A 19,917-nucleotide genomic window follows, 5' to 3' on the forward strand; every position below is an offset into this window, starting at 1 on the left:
CGACGAGAATACTTTTTGTGTGCCAAAATAACGACTTTATTCAACAATATCTACTGATGGACGATTTCAAAACACTGCTTCATGAAGCTTCGAAGCTTTACAAATCTCGAACCACTGATTCGAAACAAAAGATTTGTAAAGCTTCAAAGTCTTTTTTTTGGTGCACAAAAGTATTCTCGCCGCTTCATAACATTAAGGTTGAACCACTGTAGTCACATGAACTGTTTTAAATATGTCTTTAGTAGCTTTCTGGGCATTTAGCAGCTTTCTGAGGTCTTAATTGTCTTGCTAGCAATAGAGGCCTCACTGAGCCATCAGATTTAATCAAAAATATCATAATTTGTGTTCCGAAGATGAACGAAGGTCTTATGGGTGTGGAACGACATGAGGGTGAGTAATTAATGACAGAATTTTCATTTTTGGGTGAACTAACCCTTTAAGGAATTCCACACATTTTTTTTTTTTTTTTAATTTTAAAAATACACAATTCATACAATAGCTCCTTTTCACTTTTCATTTATTCTGTATAAAAACAGTTACATCATTCAATACCGCCCTTTTTCTTCTGACATAACATTCTACAAGTTGAAAAAATAGCTGACACATCAGATATTTACAAAGTCAAATCTCATAGCAGTTCAAGTGATTTGTCACAGTTAACATTCAAAAACATTTGATTCTTTTTGAAACCAACATCCAATCCTTCAAACGTGGTTTAGTCGGCTGAATAATTTAGCATAAAACTTGGATCTACTGGAATAATAAACTTTTTAATTCACAACGAGCAGATGTCTGGTGTTTCTTATCTTTTAAGCATGCTTTGAGAACAAAAACTTATGGTTTACTCCAGCTATTGTAGCCAAGTTAGCCACTTTTGAAGAATAGAACCCAGTCAGTTATTACAAACAATGTACAATCCAAATATGATTATCTCAGTTTTACACCACAACAAATTGTATTCATATATACATATTCAACAGCTCAAATGTTCAATTCCAAAATGGCAAAAAAAAAGAATGTAAAAAAACAAATTCATCATTAATAAATATGACAATTTTAAAGTACAACTTTAGTTAAGAGAGGGATCTCATGGATGCAATATAGCATTACAAATCGATAATGCATTATAATACTCACCTGAGAGTAATGACATGCTGAAAACAGTACCGATGTATGAACGAGAACCTCCATTTGATGTTAAGTGCTTCAGATAGTGCCACATTAAACAAGACTCACTTTGGGTTTAACATCTTTTCCACTGACCTACCTTACTGTTACTTGCACTAAGACGTACTTGCAGTTGTTCACCCGGACAAAGACAAAAGAATACACAACACGACATCATCACAGAGACACTCACTACACAATGATGTCATCAGTAGAGCTGGTCATTTATCTGGTGAGGTAACATTAGGTTCTATATCTAAATGCTTGCCTGGCTGCTCATGCACTCAAAATACTATGATCAATACAATAAAATGGAGCCCAGCTGCATTTAGAAAAATACGTTAACAGTTATATGGCTGGACATGCTGTGTCTTGAGTAATTTGAAATATAATGGAAGACAAGGCTAATGGAGTTGCATTGAGCCAAACAGAGAGCAGGGAATCTTAGGAGATGCCCTTAAATGCCACTATTAAAGTCAGCATTCAAATGGAGGATAAGGCTTTTAGGTAAAACCCATTGAGAAAATGGTGATTTTGAGGCAAAACAAAGAATGTGATGTCATTTATATGCTCTGATGTTCCAGAAAAACTTCATTTGTTGCCTGCAGCAGGGGTTGAGTTGAGGCTGTCGAGCTGCCCACAGAACTCAGCCGTTGTGCCCTCTGCAGGTCTGGAGGTACAAACGCCTCACAGCTGCCGCTAGTGCTGAGATTCAAGTAATCCTGCAAGACACAATTACAAACCTAACTGAAGAAACTGGCTCTATGTCAGCATTTTTTGAGCTGAGCTGAGTGAAAACTTACATGTTTGGTGGTTTCCGACAGCAGGAGTTCAGTCCTTTCCACCAGTTTTTTGAAGGTTGGTCTCTTCAGAGGGTCAGCACTCCAACACCATCTCATTACCTCGTAACTGATAACGCATACACACATGCCTCATTATCATGCACATCAGACAAACTTCAAGATTACATCTTCAAATAAATGCTGTTCTTTCTATTCCTCAAAGAATCCTTTAAAATGCATCATGGTTTCCACAAAAAAATATTAAGTAGCACAGCTGTTTTCAACCTTCATAATAAGAAATGTTTCTTGAGCACCAAATCAGCATATTAGAATGATTTCTGAAGAATCATGTGACACTGAAGACTGGAGTAATGACAAATGAAAAAGCTTTGCCATCACAGGAATAAATTACATTTTAAAATATATTAATATAGAAAACTATGGAAGCTTGTTTCCGCCATGAAATAAAAATAGAAAAGGTAATTGCGACTTTTTATCTTATAATTCTGACTTTTTTTCTCACAATTGCGAGAAAAGTTATAGTCAGAATTGCATGATATAAAGTCAGAATTGCGAGTTATAAGCTCACAATTGCGAGTTATCAGCTCACAATTGCGAGTTATAAAGTCAGAATTGCATGATATAAAGTCAGAATTGCGAGTTATAAGCTCACAATTGCGAGTTATCAGCTCACAATTGCGAGTTATAAAGTCAGAATTGCGAGTTATAAGCTCACAAATGCGAGTTATCAGCTCACAATTGCGAGTTATAAAGTCAGAATTGCAAGTTATAAACTCACAATTGCGAGTTATAAAGTCAGAATTGCGAGTTATAAACTCACAATTGCGAATTATAAAGTCAGAATTGCAGGTTATAAAGTCAGAATTGTGTGATATTAAGTCAGAATTGCGTGATATAAACTCACAATTGCGAGTTATAATGTCACAATTGCGAGTTATAAAGTCAGAATTGCGAGTTATAAGCTCACAATTGCGAGTTATAAAGTCAGAATTGTGAGTTATAAACTCACAATTGCGAATTATAAAGTCAGAATTGCGTGATATAAAGTCAGAATTGCGAGTTATAAAGGCAGAATTGCGTGATATAAACTCCCAATTGCATGTTGTAACGTCCAAATGTGAGGGAATAAACACTGATATTTTTTCTCAGAATTGCGAATTTTTATATCTCGCAATTCTGACTTTATAACTCACAATTGTGAGTTTATATCTCGCAATTCTGAGAAAAAAAAGTCAGAATTGTGAGATATAAAGTCAGACCTGCATGATAAAAACTCACAATTGCGAGAAAAAAAGTCAGAATTGCAACTTTATATCATGCAATTCTGACTTTATATTTATATATAATTCTGACTTCTCGCAATTGCGAGTTTAAATCTCGGAATTCTAAGAAAAAAAGTCAGAATTGTGAGGTGCAAACTCGCAATTGTGATAAAAAAAAAGTCAGAATTGTGAGATAAAAATTTGCAATTACCTTTTTTATTTTTTTATTTAGTGGCAGAGACAAGCTTCCAAAGAAAACAGTTCATTTAAATTGTAATTATATTTATTGGTGAGCATAAGAGACTCATTTAAACAAATCTTACCATCCTAAACTTTTGAACGGAAATGTGCATGCCATAAATATAAAATATTGACTTCAGTTTGTTTATAGACAAATATAATTCTCTTACATTTCAATTGGGGCAAACTCAGGCTCACTCATTCTGTATCCATCTTGTATCATCTTATAGAATGTGGATCCAACTGGAATACCTGGATAAGGCGTGTTACCTGCAGGCAGATTTTCACCACATAAGACCTTCATAATGAGTCACTTAAAGGCCCTGGTTTAGGAGGTGTATTTTGGGTTAAGTGTGATATTTAATATGTCTGATACCAGCTCATACAGACCCAGAGAGAAGATCTCCCACAGTAAGATGCCATAGGACCAGACGTCACTCTCAAAAGTGTACACGCAAGCAAACAAGCTCTCTGGGGACATCCATTTCACTGGCAGACGTGCCTAAACAAAAAGCACAGCATTCATGAAACTGAACAATGCTTAAATACTTTTAAAAAAGGATAGTTCACTCAAAAACAAACATTTGGTCATCATTTATTCACCTTCATGTTGTTTCAAACCTGTGTGGATTTCTTCAGAATACATAGATTTTTTCTGTTTTTTTGTTTTTTTTGGTCAATATAATTAAAGTCAGTGGGGTCCAATGTTGTTTTGGACTCCACTGACTTTCATTATATGGACAAATACAGTTGAAACATTCTCCAAAATTTCTTCTTTTGTGTTCCACAGAAGGTTTGAAACGACATGAGGGCGACTAAATGATGACAGAATTTTCATTTTGGGTGAACTATCCCTCAAAATCAAAGGTGATTTTACTACATAAAATCTCAACAAAATACAGAATATGTTGGATATTAATATAGAGCCTGACAGTAGGTGTGAGTGTGGTAACTGATATACAACACTTCCTTACATTTCCTCTCAGGACGTAGCTGGAATCTCTAGTGATGTCACGTGCCAGACCGAAATCACATATTTTTGCTACCCGGCCCTGAGTCAGTAAAACATTCCTAGCAGCCAGATCTCTGTGGATACACTTAAAATACATGGCAACACACATCAATAGCCATTTATTAGTCAAAAACGTATGTATTCACTATTGAAACAATAACCTCTGTCAATTCTGTATGAAAATGTGATAACATTACAAGGTCTGAATGTTCAACCCACTTTGAAACCTGAGAGGTGAATAAACGTAATAGACACTCACATTTTTGGATGTGAGGAAGTCCATGCCTTTAGCAACTTGATATGAGAAGCTGAGTAAATCCTCAGTATCCAAAGAGAGATCATCTTTATCATCACACCATTCTGAGAGAGATGATACAGATTGAAAAGTATAAAATAATGAAAGTTGGTGGTAAAAGTGGCTGTATTTTGCTTGTACTTTCTTGGGATGGGCTTTACCTGTCTGATTCGATCTCTTCTGATACGACCTCATGGGCATGTAACCATTATCAGTGCCCTCTCTGTGTGTGCACACATGCATATAATAGATGGTGTATTACATTACAAAAACCTAACAAAGGACATTTATATTCTTATAAATGATGCACCATGTTTCTCAGACACGTCTTACCTTGAAGGCTGTGTTTGGCTGAGCAGATTTTTGTAATATCCATCACCTGTTTTGGAACTGAAAAACGCATCCCGCTTTCTTCTCAGGAAGTTCAACATGTCACCATAGCAACAGAATTCTGTGATCACCAGAGTAGGGCCTGTTGAAAAATGTTGTCACTTTAATAATTATCAAATTTCTCCTCAAGGAAAAATTCTCCTAAAAATTAACATTTTGCCAAAATATCTCATTCTCATATCATTGTGTGACTTTATTCTGTGAAACATAAAAGCATATAGTTTAGGCAGAATGTCCAAACTGTTCTTTTCCATAATTTAATTTTTGATAATTTGGTAAGCTATAAATATGACAAAAGGCACCAAAACATGTTTGTTATATTTCAAGTCTTATGAAGCCTATACAATAAGCTATATACAAAGCTCTATAGTATAAGCCTATAAAAAGCCATACAATAGCCTAACAGACCATAATTTCGAGAGTCAAAAATACTACTTTTTTTTACTTTTTTGGTGCAGTATAAATCCCCTTCCACTTTCCTTTTTTGGAAAAATTCCAGCTCAGACATTTTCCTAACATCTCCTGTTGTGTTTCAACCAGAAGAAAGAAAATAATATGGTAGTGGAATGACATGAGGAGCAATATATCTTATAATAAACTCGTATATACACTTGCCCAAGTCTCTGTTTGGATTTTAATAGGCAAATCCTTGACTGGATCATTATTACAGTGATTATTATGTTTCTAGCATTTATATGTTTGGCAACGGTTCTTTTAACCCTTAAAGATGGAGTGTGTAGCTTTTCATTTCTTAAACAACCATGTAGGAAGACACATCATGGACATATTCCAGGATGACAATGTCAAGATTCACCAGGGTTAAAATTGTGAAAGAATGGTTCAGAGAGCATGAAGAATCATTTTTGCACATCTGAGTCCAGACCTTAATTTCATTGAAAGTCTTTGGGATGTGCTGGAGGAGACTTTACAGAGTGCTCACCTCTTGCATTGTCAATACAAGATCTTGACCAAATATTGATGCACCTCTGGATGGAAATAACATCACAACCTTTATTTCCATCGAGAGGTGCATCATTCTTTGGTCAAGATCTTGTATTGACAATGCAAGAGGTGAGCGCTCTATAAAGTCTCCAGCACATCCCAAAAACTTACACTGAGGTTAAGGTCAGTGCCAATTCATGTGTGAAAATGATCCTTCCTGCTCCCTCCCAACAATTCTTTCACAATTTGAGCCTGATGAATCTTGACATTGTCATCCTGGAATATGGCCATGATATATCTTAATATATGGTTGTTTAAGAAATGAAAAGCTACACACTCCGTCTTTTAGGGTTAAAAGAACCGTTGCCAAACATATAACATGCTAGAAAAATAATAATCACTGTAATAATGATCCATCCATAGACTCTTAAGTATTTGCCCATTTAAATCCAAACAGCGACTTTTTTTTTGGCCGGGCAGTGTATCTTTCTTGAATCTGTCACCACTGTTTTAAAGTGATTGAATCAATACTAACCACATACCTCCTACTGTACAGGCGCCAAGCAAGTTGACAATGTTCATATGGTTGCCAATGTAGCTCAGAACTTTTAACTCTGACATCAGAGCCTCTTTCTCAGTGGAGTGAGCGCTCGCTTTGGGAAAAATCCACATATACACACACACACCCAAACATACACAGATACATTAGTTGGGCATTAAATGTTTTAAAAACCAACTGTAATAATTGTAGTCTTTATGAACATACTTTACCCATGTTAAGCCATACATCTAGACATACTCACGTTTTAGCATTTTTACAGCAACAGTGGTCACTGTGTCAGCTGACAGGAGTCCATATGCAGTAGCTGCCACCACTTTACCAAACGCTCCAGAGCCAAGGATTTTACCTTTATTATGACAAACAACAAACATTTAGCCCTTATTTACCATTATTATGTTCAAATTCACACCATTTTTATAAGCATTCTACTAGATGATTATCATAGTTACATAGTATTATAGGATTTTTGATTATTACTGTTCAAAAGTTTGGGGTAGGTGTTTTTTTTTTTTAAAGGCTGCATTTAATTGATCAAAAATACAGTATAAACAGTAATATTGTGAAATATTATTACAATTTAAAATAAATGATGTCTGTTTTAATATATTGTAAAATGTAATTTATTAAAAGCTGAATTTTCTCTAATATGCTGATTTGGTGCTTAAGAAATATTTATTATCAATGTTGAAAACAACTGTGCTGCTTAATATTTTTGTGAAAATAAATTTTTCAGGATTCTTCGATGAATACAAAGTTCAAAAGAACATTATATATTTACATATATATATGTATGTGCATGTGTGTGTGTGTGTGTGTGTGTTTCTATTCATCGAAGAATGCTATATACATATAACATATATGTATAGAGTATACACTATGTGTACACTTTTAGTCAGATTAAATAATGAGCTATTGTGTAATGTGAATGCCTTTACCAAAGCGCAGTCTTTCCCGTGGAAACTCCCATTTGGGGTCATAAGGCAGCTGCGTCGGGTCTATGTAGGTATAATTGTTGCCATCAAAACTGTCGATCACCTTCCAGTGGATCTCATATTTTGGTTTCTTTGGCAGTGTACAAAATGACAAGGAGATAATACAAGTGAAATAAACAGAACCAGAACTTATTGCTAACAATTTAAGCTATATGATAGTTTTAATGTGAGCGTTGTGTATAGTACCTGCATGTATTTGAAGAGCAGAACCACCACAATTAAGCTAAGCAGAACAGCAGTGGACACGACACTAGACAACAGAGGTGTGAAGAGTTTATGGGGCACAGTTCTTTCTAGGGAGAGAAACACATGCCCACACATCCATGAATATACACACACTCACATCACACACCACATCTGTGTTTAAAACAGTAATACTTCTTAATTCACAGTACCATATTAATAAGGTGAGTGTTTTAAATCTGTTGTTCAGAGGATTTTAAGAGCTTAGTGTCAGTATCAAATCCTAATGTGCACACGCTGCACAAAATGATAATCCCTCATATCTGTCAACAAGCTCAGTGTGTGTCTGAGAACATTCAGGGATTATCTGTTAACAGCTGTGTGTGTGTTTGGGTGTGAACGGGTTTGTGTCTATCTACCGCTCTCAGTAACACTATATGGCATGAATGGCCCACCTCAACAAAACAGAATGTTTGTTTTTTGGTGTGTCTGGGAAAATTAGCTATTAGCTATAAATTAGTTTAATCTGACAGCATCTCAATTTGGGGATGTCCTTGAAGGTAAAAAAAGATTCATAAGTTAGGTAAATAAAGTTGAATTGTAGCTTAATTCTAATGAATGTCCAACATCAACAAAATATAATGTTCATTTTGGGTGTGTATTGGGAAATTAGCTAATAATTAGCTATTAGCTATAAACTATAAATTAGTTTAATCTGACAAAATCTCGATTTGGGGATGTCCTTGAAGGTCAAAAAAGATTCACAAGTTAGCTAAATAAAGTATCTTAATTGTGATCAATGTCCCACATCAACAAAACAATGTTTGTTTTGGGTGTGTGTATTGGGAAATTAGCTAATAATTAGCAAAGCAATGCATTAAATGAAGTTTAATCTGACTAAACCTCCATTTGGGGATATCCTTGAACATAAAACATTGAACATTAATTAATTAAATAAAGTTTAATTGTAAATGTTGACTGTAAATTTCAAATTCAGATTTCAAAACACTGCTTCATGAGGCTTCGAAGCTTTATGAATCTTTTGTTTCGAATCAGTGGTTTCGAATCAGTGTATCAAACTGCCAAAGTCACCCCCCCCAGTGGTGAACCATTGAAATTTCGAAACATTTCTTATGTAACGAAGCCTTGTTTACTGAAATCACGTGACTTTGGCAGTTTGATACACCCTGCACACCACTGATTCGAAACAAAAGATTCGTAAAGCTTCGAAGCTTCATGAAGCAGTGTTTTGAAATCTCCCATTACTAGATATCGTTGAATAAAGTCGTTATTTTGTTTTTTTTGGCGCACAAAAAGTATTCTCGTCGCTTCATAACATTAAGGTTGAACCACTGTAGTCACATGAACTGTTTTAAATGCGTCTTTAGTAGCTTTCTGGGCATTGAAAGTGTAAATTGTGGAACGACATGAGGGTGAGTAATTAATGACAGAAATTTCATTTTTGGATGAACTAACCCTTTAAAAAATATTTCCTATTATTTTCAGGATTCTTTGATGAATAAAAAGTAAAAAAAAAAAAAAAAAACAGTATGTATTTTAAACTAAAACCATTTGTAACCTTATAGATGATTATTAGCCACTTTTGATTAAATTAATGCATCCTTGCTGAATAAAAGTATCAATTTCTTTAGTTTTTTGTTTGTTTGTTTGTTTGTTTTGAGGTCACAGGGTTGTGTGACAAAACTGCATTTCCCATCATTCTCATAATAAAACACCAAGACAAAGCATCTATTACAGACCTAATGTGCATTCTTTGCTTTTCATTTTGTTGCATTAGTGCGAAAAAAGCTTCCTGTCTTATCAGTAAGTGAAAAAAAGGAAAATAAATATGAAATTGCCTCCATTTTTTCCTACTAAAATCCCTTGAACACACATCACATAGTAATTATGACTTCTGAACTTGTAAACAGCAGATTCCCGGGAGCAGCTGAAAGCAGCATTAAAAGACAGTCTGTAGAAAGCTTCTTCTTTCTGGCCTTGAGATTGAACAACTATGCCACACTGACACTGCTGTAACAACTGTATTGCATTATACAACATGTATTTTCTTTTTGGACCCTGATAACTGGTGTTAACTGCTATATTAAGCTTTATAAAAACAATAGAAGTCTAAGGTATGTCCTCATTTAGATAAACATAAATAAATCTCACCGCTGATGGAAAAGAGGGTGTAGGCATGCTCGTCCTGGGTTTTTGCCACACACTCAAGAGTGTGAAATTTTCCTTTGCTGATATTAAGTCGACTCTCCACCTCACTTCGTCCAAACTCTGACCCTGACACTGTTACCACGGCAACATCCTCATCTGCCTGCGTCGCATTCAACAAGAGGGAGCACCTGTCAGAGAATGTAAAGAGCCAAAAGAATGACAAACAGCTATAATTATAAACCATATAACATTTTTTTACCACATTTTATCATCTAAGAAACACCTTCCCATTCTAAATGGCTTTGTGACACTGCAAACTCAATAGTTTGTTTTCTACTTACATAACATAAGTTAGAGATGTGTGCGGTTACACTTTATTTTAACGGTAGACATTCTACTAACTATGAGTAAATTTGCAACTACATGTCAACTAATTCTCATTATAGTACTGGCAGACTGTTAGGTTAGGGTTCGTTTTAGTAGAATAAGTTGACACGTAGTTGCAAAATTACTTCTAGTTAGTAGAATATTTAAAGTGGACCATCAAAATAAAGTGTTAGCATGTGTGCTATTATATGTATGATTGTTGAGTGTGAGTGGCTTATATTAGTCTGTATGTGAGTCATACCGTGTATGTGGCGGCTCGCAGTAATACCAAGATATTTTGGGGACAGGATATCCTGAAGCAACACACCGCACCTGTCCATCAACTGGCCCCTCCTGGGAAACTATCACTGGTTTACCTGAATGAGAGATTTACTGTATTTATATAAAGACTGTAATAGAGAAATTGAGGTAAGTATCTGGCAAATTTGAAAACTAAAATCCTGTCAGTCCTCTGAACTCACATATAACGTGGACAGTGAATGACTGATTGACAGACGCATATGTGTGATTGGCTGAGAAAGTGTAGATCCCGCCCTCTGATTCATGAATTCGAACCAGCCTCAGTTCACTGGTGTACCTGCAACATTCAGACAAATGACTCTCAGTGTCTGTTAAAGATTCACATATAAATGTTAGAAATTAGGTCACTAATGCTAATTGTAAAACTAATAGACATGCGTAGTTAACAAATAGGCATTAACTTTTTTAACATTGTGGTTAGTTAGTATAAGGGAAAGTGTATATTTTAGGTGCTGTATAAATAAAGATGGAAGTAGTTCAAACAAAATGTTTTATTTAATAGTTAATACAAACAGTTACAACAGTACAAATAACACTAATTTTATTAATATTTGGAGGTAACATTCAACTTACAAACATAAAAGATCTAATTTCAGCATTCATTTTGATAATTTTTTGTATCAATCATTTCACAGTTTATGTTAAGGTAGGACAATTAGTAGGACAATTTCTACATTTTACTTGAATTTGATAAAAAAAAAAATATATATAGTAATAATAACATAATACCACTAGGGGTGTAACGGTACACAAAACTGACGGTTCAGTACGTACCTCAGTATTGAAGTCACGGTTCGGTACGGATTTGGTACAGCAGGAGGGAGAAAACTAAACATAAAATTGCTTTTTTTTCTTTTCTTTTTTATTAAACAGTGGTTTACTAAACAAATTGTGTCTCCATCTTAAAATAAATTCAATTATAATTAAAATTTTCTTAAGGATAAAAAAATTTATCTCTGCTAATGCTGTAAACGATACAGGAAGCACTTTCTTGCACATTACTATAATATTAAAGGTTACAATTAACAACAGAGCCCAAATTCTTAAATTAATATAATAATCAACACTCACATAAAAATTGTATGCAAACATGTAAATTGCATATAAGTCAGTTTTTGCATTAAAAATCTGTTTCTACTCCAATTCGATGTTAAAATATAGGCTATTCATTTACACAGTGGCCGTCATAACTTCATGATAGATTTATTTAAACATACATTAAACATATACATTAAATAATCAAGACAGGTTAAGTAAAATATAATGAATATATAGGCTAATATAGTGCATATATGACGCGAAAGAGTTCTCTAGCGAACTAACAAGCTGTGGACACTGAATGGCATTTCTGAGGTAAATGCTACATGACATATTAGCTAAAGCTGTTTCATTGATGTCTTTCCGCGGTTGAAACACTGATTGAGCAATTACACAAGATACGTTTCAGTAAGTTGTACTGTATATTTCAACATACCTTCAGATGTTCATTCATGTTTATTCTGTAACTGGTATTAAAAAGGAAGAGATGATCGCGTTCACTTGCGCTCCGCCTCCTGCTGCAGTTTGAACTGAGGCGCCTTTACAGCGTCTGTTACGCCACAGCATTTATTGTTTGAATTTCGTGATAAAACGGGCAGAATTTGAGGGATGAGACTTATCGAAAGTAACAAAACACAGAGCTTATTGCTATTATTGGTGGTTAATGGTGGTTAAAAGTGATTAATGGGCTACAAGTCTGTATTCGTCGGTACACGTGTATCGAACCAAAATACGTGTATATACGTGTACTGTTACACCCCTAAATACCACTATATAATTACAATGAATAGATAATTTTATGTTTATTGACAAAATCTGTGTTCTTTGCTGTTTATCCAAATTATCAAAATATTAGAGAAAAATTTATTTGTGTTTTCTTTAAGGAAAAATAAAAATTAGTGCAGTCAAACGATTAATCGCGATTAATTGCATCCAAAATGAAAGTTTGTGTTTACATAATATATGTGTGTGTACTGTGTATATTTATGGTAACACTTTACAATAAGGTTCATTAGTTAAACATTAGTTAAAAATACATGTCTTGTGAACTTCTTATTTACTGGTTTTGGCTTTTAATACACCAGCTTTAAAGAAACAGTATAGCAATAAGATAACATCAAAGTTTTGGATATAAAAACACTGGTGGAGTTGCCCCAGAATTGACTGTTTGTGTGTGTATGTGCAGGTGTGTGTACCTGTACTGCTGGTCGTGTAGTGTAATGACGTGCTCGGATGTGTTTTGAAGCTGTTTGTTGTTATAGGTCCAGTAGATTTGAGAGGGTTTGGGGTATGAAATCATCTTCACACTGAGGGTCAGACTCTCTCCCTCTCGCACCTGCACCACACTGTCCTCTCCCTCCGTAAGGTTAATGAAACCTTGCTCTGCCACAAATATAAACACATATAAACAGATGTCCTGGTGTTTAGCCAGGGATGTGTCTTTTGCTGAAAACACCAAAGTTTAAAGATGCAAGGTTAAAGTGAAACCCATGTATCTATCTACCAGCTTAAAGGCGAGACTTCTATTTCAACATTTCAACAATTGTCATATTCAGTGTTACAATTTAGCCCATTAATTTTCCTACAAGTCTTGCTCTTCTTGCTCTCTGGTTAAAGTCAATAGTATTTAGAAGGTACAACTTAATCTCACATTTCTTACCGTAAACCTCCAGATTGACACTTGCCATGGAGACACCCTTCTCATTCTTTGCACTACATTGATAGACTCCTGAGTCACTCATCTTCACAGAACTGAACTTCAGTGTTACTGAGCGCTGATATCCTCGAGAACCAGGCACGATGTTAGAGTTAGGTACTTCCGTTGCTATCTAAATCATTATTGACAACATTAGTTCAGGTTAGGTACTGTACTTACAGAAAGCAATCTCAGATTATTCAACAGGTGTGTGGATCTAACCGCTTCTGATGGGATACTCCAGCTCAGGAGGAAATCATGGTTGATGTTGATGGCGCTACAGGTGAGCTCAAAGTCCTGATCCTGGATCAGAATCACATTTTCCATTATGGATAGGCTGATCGCTGGCACTGTCTCTGGGACTGTATCGGAAAAACAATAAACATGCAATAAAGCATATAGTCTAAGATATATTGAGATATATGTAATGATATGACAATGATACACTACTGTCAGACGTTTTATGTTTTTGAAAGACATCTTTTATGCTTACTAAGGCTACATGTATTTGATCAAAAATACAGTAAAACTAATACTGTGAAATATTATTACAATTTAAAATAACTGTTTTTATTTTAGTATATTTAGTTATATTTTAATACATTTTTCAGGATTCTTTGATGGATAGAAAGTTCAATAAACAGCATTTATTTTAAATAGAAACCTTTTGTAATATTATAAATGTCTTTACTGTCACTTTTGATCCATTTTATGTGTCCTTGCTGAATAAAAGCATTTATTTCTTTTTTCAGAAATCTTGAAAAATCATTGATGAAAAAACAAATCTTTCTTTAACACCAAATGTGACCCTGGACCACAAAACCACTCATAAGTCGCACGGGTATATTTGTAGCAATAGCCAACAATACATTGTATGGGGACAAAATTATCGATTTTTCTTTTATGCCAAAAATCATTAGGATATTAAGTAAAGATCATGTTCCATAAAGATATTTTGTAAATTTCCTACCGTAAATATATAAAAAATGTATTTTTGTGAGTATATTTATTTAGATTTTTTTGCACCCTCAGATTCCAGATTTTCAAATTGTTGTATCTCGGCCAAATATTGTCCTATCCTAACAAACCATACATCAATGGAAAGCTTATTTATTCAGCTTTGTATGATGTATAAATCTCAATCTCAATTTTGACTGGTTTTGTAGTCCAGGGTCACAAATCTGCATGATTTATGAAGGATCATGTGACACTGAAAACTGAAATAATGGCATCTGAAAACTCACAGGAGTGTATATATGTATATATATATATATATATATATGTATATATATATAAAATATATATATTTTTTTTAAAACTGTTTCAATATTTAATAATATTATTTATTTTTGATCAAACAAATGTAGCCTGCTTCTTTCAAAAACATTAAAATATCTTCATTATTCCAACATTCACATTTATGTGTGTCCACTACCGAAAGTAAATTTGCTTATGGTATCTCTTTATCAACTCTCTCAAACTATTTCCATCTAACAAAGTGGTTCTTAAATACTGAGTTGTAATGCAAAAGAAAAAAGCCACATAATCATATTATCACGCCTAATTAGATTAGCATAATATAGAAGAGACACTTCCCATATTTCCCACATTTTTGTTCACTTTTGTACAATAAATTCTTGTTTAAACAATTTTAGGACTTTGATGATCGTTTTTTGATGTCCAATGTAAAATCTAAGAACAAAACTAGTTAAAGGGATAGTTCACCCAAAAATAAAAATTCTATCATCATTTGCTCACCCCCACATCATTTCAAACATGTTTGACTTTCCTTCATCTGTGGAACACAAAAGAAGATATTTTGATGAATGTTTTTGTCTGATGGGGTCTACAATAACACTGGTCTCCATTTACTTTCATTGTATGGACAAAAAAAAGATAGACTTCTTCAAAATTATATATTCTTTAGTGTTCCACAAGAAAAAAAGAGAATGAATACAGATTTAAAATGACTTGGCAGATTAAATAATGAACTATCCCTTTAAGAACCACTATTCTAACACACACACACACACACACCTAGCCGCACATCCAAGGTATACTGATTTGATTTCACAGGTTTTTCATCCATCTGCCCTGCACAAACGTAGCAGCCATCAAAGGCTTTGGAGACGTTTCTGATAGTGATCCCTCTTTCAGTGTTCGTGATGTAGGTGAGGCCAGCTGGTAAGGCAGTGCCAGTACAGGTCAACAGGGACAGGTGATTGACAGCTGGGTCTGTTACTAAACAAGGAATAGTGCAATTCTCTCCTTCCCTCACCAGAAGGCCATTCACCATGGAGCGCACAAAAGCGTTCTCCAAATCTGCCAGAAAAAGCGAAAACATATGAGTGATGAGAAAGGGAACAAAAGACATGCAAATCAAAAGAGAACATAAGAAAGAAAAGGAGGAAAAAATGTGAATGCAAAAAAAGGGCTGTTACATTAAACACTGGAAGGACTTGTCTATAAGGAAGTAGTAAAAAAAAAAAAAGTGTGTGCAAGAGGTTTATCACACAATTCAGCTGTTCAAATACCAACATTATTCAATGACAGTTAACAATAACACCATTAAAAGAAATTAAACCACATCCACACTAAGGTGTGGTTTGAGTACACAGTTTATGGACATGCATTTGTGCTTTTACAAAAGACCTATTCAAGTTTAATACTCCTTCAGGAGTGAAGTGTGGGAATTGAGGCCAAAAGAACAAATAAACTCCTCAAAAAGAGCTGTGTAAACATACAAACCTTTCACATAGACATAGATAGAGCTCCTCTCTCCCGTTTTTGTGTTCTCACAGGTGTAACGGCCCATATGCTGGTTCTGTGTGGAGGTGAGGAGAATGACAACGGCTCCGTCTTCCTTTAGCTCGCCATCGATTTTCCGACCTTTTTCCCGCAGCCATTGCACACTGCCCATGCTCGCCTCTGCATCGTCATGACAACGCAGTTCCAGTTGTCCACCTTTAAGTATCACCAGATGAGGGGCATCGGGAGTGATAGCAGGTTTAAACCATCCTGGAATACAAACACACACCAATCTGTTCACTGTGCATACAAAGTCAGGTTTAATCAACGGCAACCTCCTGCAATCAGTTAATGCATCACTCTGTTGACAGTCAACAAATGTTAGGAAGGTGAGAAGGTCTTTATGGTAGACACGGTGACTGTGATAATTCTTTAAAAGCTTAAACCCTCAGCTGATGTTATCAGAGTATCTGCTCTGAACATTTTAATTATGACAAACAGAATAAAAAATTAACTGCTGGATTTCAACAAGTGTCATGAAACAAAGAAAGAATAAATTATATTTAGCATTAAGTAAATGTTTGGATGATTAACATTTAAATACATGTTTGTATGTCAATTATGAACATACATTTTTACTGTGCAATAACTTTATCACATTATAATTCATTGTTTTTACTATATACGGTTCAAAAGTTTGGGAATGGTAACATTTTTGTAATGAAAGAGCCTCATGCTTACAATGGCTGCATTTATTGGATCAAAATATAGTAACAGTAATATTGTGAAATAACTGTTTTCTATTTTAATATATTTTAAATATATTTTAACTTATTCCTTTATTCCAAAACTAAGTTTGTGCAAAGTTACCAAAAAAGTGCAAAGTGCAAAATTCTGGGGAGAAAAAAAAAAAAACAGTATTTTTTTTTTTTTTTTTTTTGAAAAATTACAAATGTATTTACTGACACTTCTGAACAATTTATTGCATCCTTGTTGAAAAAATAATGAAAGTATTAATTTCCTTCAAAAACAATCTTACTGACCCCAAACTTTAAATGGTAATGTATGTCAACAACATTAATTAAAAGCAAACTAATATGATCTTTAAATACTTAAACCTACATTGTAAGTAATATTTTGAATTTCAGTGAGAATGATTTTTGCTTAAATCATTATGGGTTTAAAAATAGGCACAGTTTTCTTTACGCAAGCAATAACTGAAACCTTAAAAAAATATTTAAAATATTTCATCGATTTAATTAATTAAATCTTATTCAATTTTATAGCCTATATAGTCCATCACATTTTTTGATGCCCTCACATTTAAACAATCACTAAGTGCTGCCTTTCTCCCCATTATCCGCACCATGATGACTAATCTGTTACTTCACCATGATCCATCCAAATGAATCAAACGTTACGAAATAAGTACGGGGTGCATTAGTGAGTAGGGCAGGCAATTTTCTCAGGATAGCCGAAGATTGGATCTAATTTGCCTAACCGTCCCGTACGGAGCTTTCCCGCTAGATTAGAACATTCAATCACTCGCGCGACTGCCGCGCACGCACACACACACACACATACAGGCGCGACAATAAACAAACCAGCAGACAAAGAGCGCATAATTTATCAAAGCAACGTAGCATACACGGCAGGATTTGAGGATTCTTTAACTGTCTGGGATGTTTTCTGAGTAATAGGCCTATAACACTTTAAAACACAATGACTTGGTTTACAAAGTGTTCTAATGACAATTATGTTACTGTTCACATGGGTTAGGCTATTAGATTGTCAGCCTGAGAAAATTAGGCTATTACTGAAATAGGGGTTGAGTTAAAAGTAATTAAAATGAAAAATACAGTTACAGACGTTGAAACAACTCGCGGACTCAATAACCTTTGTAAAAACACAAGACACCTGTAGCCTACGTGAACCTTCTTCTCGGACGGCATCTGTTGCTTGCAGCTACAATCTATCCGATAAGCTCGACCGGAAAAGAAAGCAAACCGACCGTTAGTTGAGAAGAGTTTGTGACGAGGCCTGTAACTTATTGATGGATTTCAGTAGTTGTTTTGGTCATTATGTTGAAAGTAGCCTATTATTAGTAGCCGATTGCTAGTTTTGAGCTGTATTTATTTGACGTATACGCGACTCTAATTACACGCTAATTAATTATTGACACTGTGCACAACACATGAGATTCACACGGTGTGCGAGTTAACTTGCCTTAATAACTCAAATTAATCAATAGATATTTAGCTCAATAAGTGTAGGCCTATAAACAGTCTAAATCAATAATTTAATTGATAGCGCGCAACTATAACTACTGTCGAGAGTACATTAACAGATGGACAAAAACATAACTCTTAACGGTCATCATCTGCATCTGTTGTCGAAACAATTGGATAATTCCTTGGATGTTAGCCTAATCATCAGCTCATAATTAACTCATACAAATAGGCATTGGGAAAAATGCAACATATTTTGAGTAATAGTAATAATAATACATTTTTTTTATCTTAACTGAAAATGTAAGTTCTTACCTCCAGGTAAGGCGAATAAAAGTAGAACTGTACGTAGAAACCAAGCGTGACCCATACTGTCCGTACATTAGTATGACTGATCCACAACTGACTGTGCGTCTTCAAGTGCCTCTCTCTCTCTCTCTGTGTCTGTCTCTCTCTCCTCACTCTGTATGGCAAGCCATTTTAACATTTAATCCTTTAAATTACTAGTATCTATTTTTGTTACTAGTAGCTACTTATTTTTAATTACTTGTACTTAATCCAATAGGGATTAGTTTATTATTTAGTTTCACTATTAACTATTTACTGCTGTCAAAGGTAGTAATCAGGAATGTTCTAACTTCACTTAGGCCACGTACACACTTTAAAGTTTCAGGAGTGCCAACCACAATTTAAATACTGGAGTGAAACCTAAATTATTATTCCGTGTGTATACGGGACTCACTCCCGAAATTGCATAATTGACAGCATGGTAAGGATAGCAAAGTTCTGGCATCTCGTGTGTTTGGTAGCTATTTTTGACTAAAGTAATATTACAGTGACTAAAGACTCGTTATTTTCTGCAATTTTAACTAAACCGCTATTTACAAAGGCATCATGTTCTGGTTCCCTTTGTAAGGCTGCTTCGCAGAGCGCGCTCATGAAGTGTTGCCATGTCCACTTATTATAAGCGCTTTTGGGCTTGTTGTTTGGGTTTGGTTCATAAAGCGATCAAGTTTATGGGGATATTAAGGCCATGTCTACACAAACACAGGTGTTTTCAAAACCGCAGCTTATTCTCTACAGTTTGGCCGTTCGTCCACGCACAAACGCAGTATCCGGTAACTGAAACCAAACTTTTTTGAAAACTCCGGCCAGGGTGAAGCTTTTTAGAAACTCCGATTACAGCGTTGTTGTGTAGTCTGTGAAACTGGAGATTTTGGCCAGTGACATCGGAGTGCGCACCGTTATCTGCTTTGACATCAGATTGTGCTATTTACATGGGGCGAGTCTGTGCAATGAAGGACTTAGCCAAAATATTGCTGTTAATAACTGTGCTAACAGGGCTTATAACATGACAAATGAATTTAACTTAAGTGTGTACATGGCCTTAAAACTTTATTCAAATTGTTGTTGTTATTTATTCCAATTTTACTCTTAACTATTCATTAAGTGCTAATCCATTCCTTATTATACATCTATCATTCTTACAAGTAGTACTTCTTA

The 19,917-nt window shown here is 34.8% G+C and overlaps 1 protein-coding gene across 2 annotated transcripts; it reads right to left on the reverse strand.

The window, feature by feature from the left end:
* Window positions 1-500: 500 nt before the first annotated feature.
* kitb (KIT proto-oncogene, receptor tyrosine kinase b) lies at window positions 501-18,847 on the reverse strand. Of its 2 annotated transcripts, XM_051909213.1 has the most exons (21): window positions 18,730-18,847; window positions 16,187-16,456; window positions 15,476-15,760; window positions 13,661-13,800; window positions 13,403-13,571; window positions 12,939-13,125; window positions 10,866-10,981; window positions 10,646-10,760; window positions 10,021-10,205; window positions 7,852-7,958; window positions 7,609-7,735; window positions 6,915-7,019; window positions 6,654-6,764; window positions 5,113-5,251; window positions 4,941-5,002; window positions 4,744-4,844; window positions 4,447-4,569; window positions 3,863-3,974; window positions 3,643-3,742; window positions 1,971-2,076; window positions 501-1,889 (listed from the first exon to the last, which is right to left on the reverse strand). In XM_051909213.1, exons 1-21 carry the CDS (start codon window positions 18,782-18,784, stop codon window positions 1,731-1,733), a joined length of 2,874 nt encoding a protein of 957 aa, XP_051765173.1. In that variant the 5' UTR covers window positions 18,785-18,847; the 3' UTR covers window positions 501-1,730. The 2 variants fall into 2 exon arrangements, with proteins under 2 accessions (XP_051765173.1, XP_051765163.1); XM_051909203.1 differs by having other exon boundaries at window positions 4,744-5,002.
* Between the last annotated feature and the right edge of the window lie 1,070 nt (window positions 18,848-19,917).

This window comes from Ctenopharyngodon idella, chromosome 1, assembly GCF_019924925.1.
Source record: "Ctenopharyngodon idella isolate HZGC_01 chromosome 1, HZGC01, whole genome shotgun sequence".
Lineage (NCBI taxonomy): Eukaryota > Metazoa > Chordata > Actinopteri > Cypriniformes > Xenocyprididae > Ctenopharyngodon > Ctenopharyngodon idella.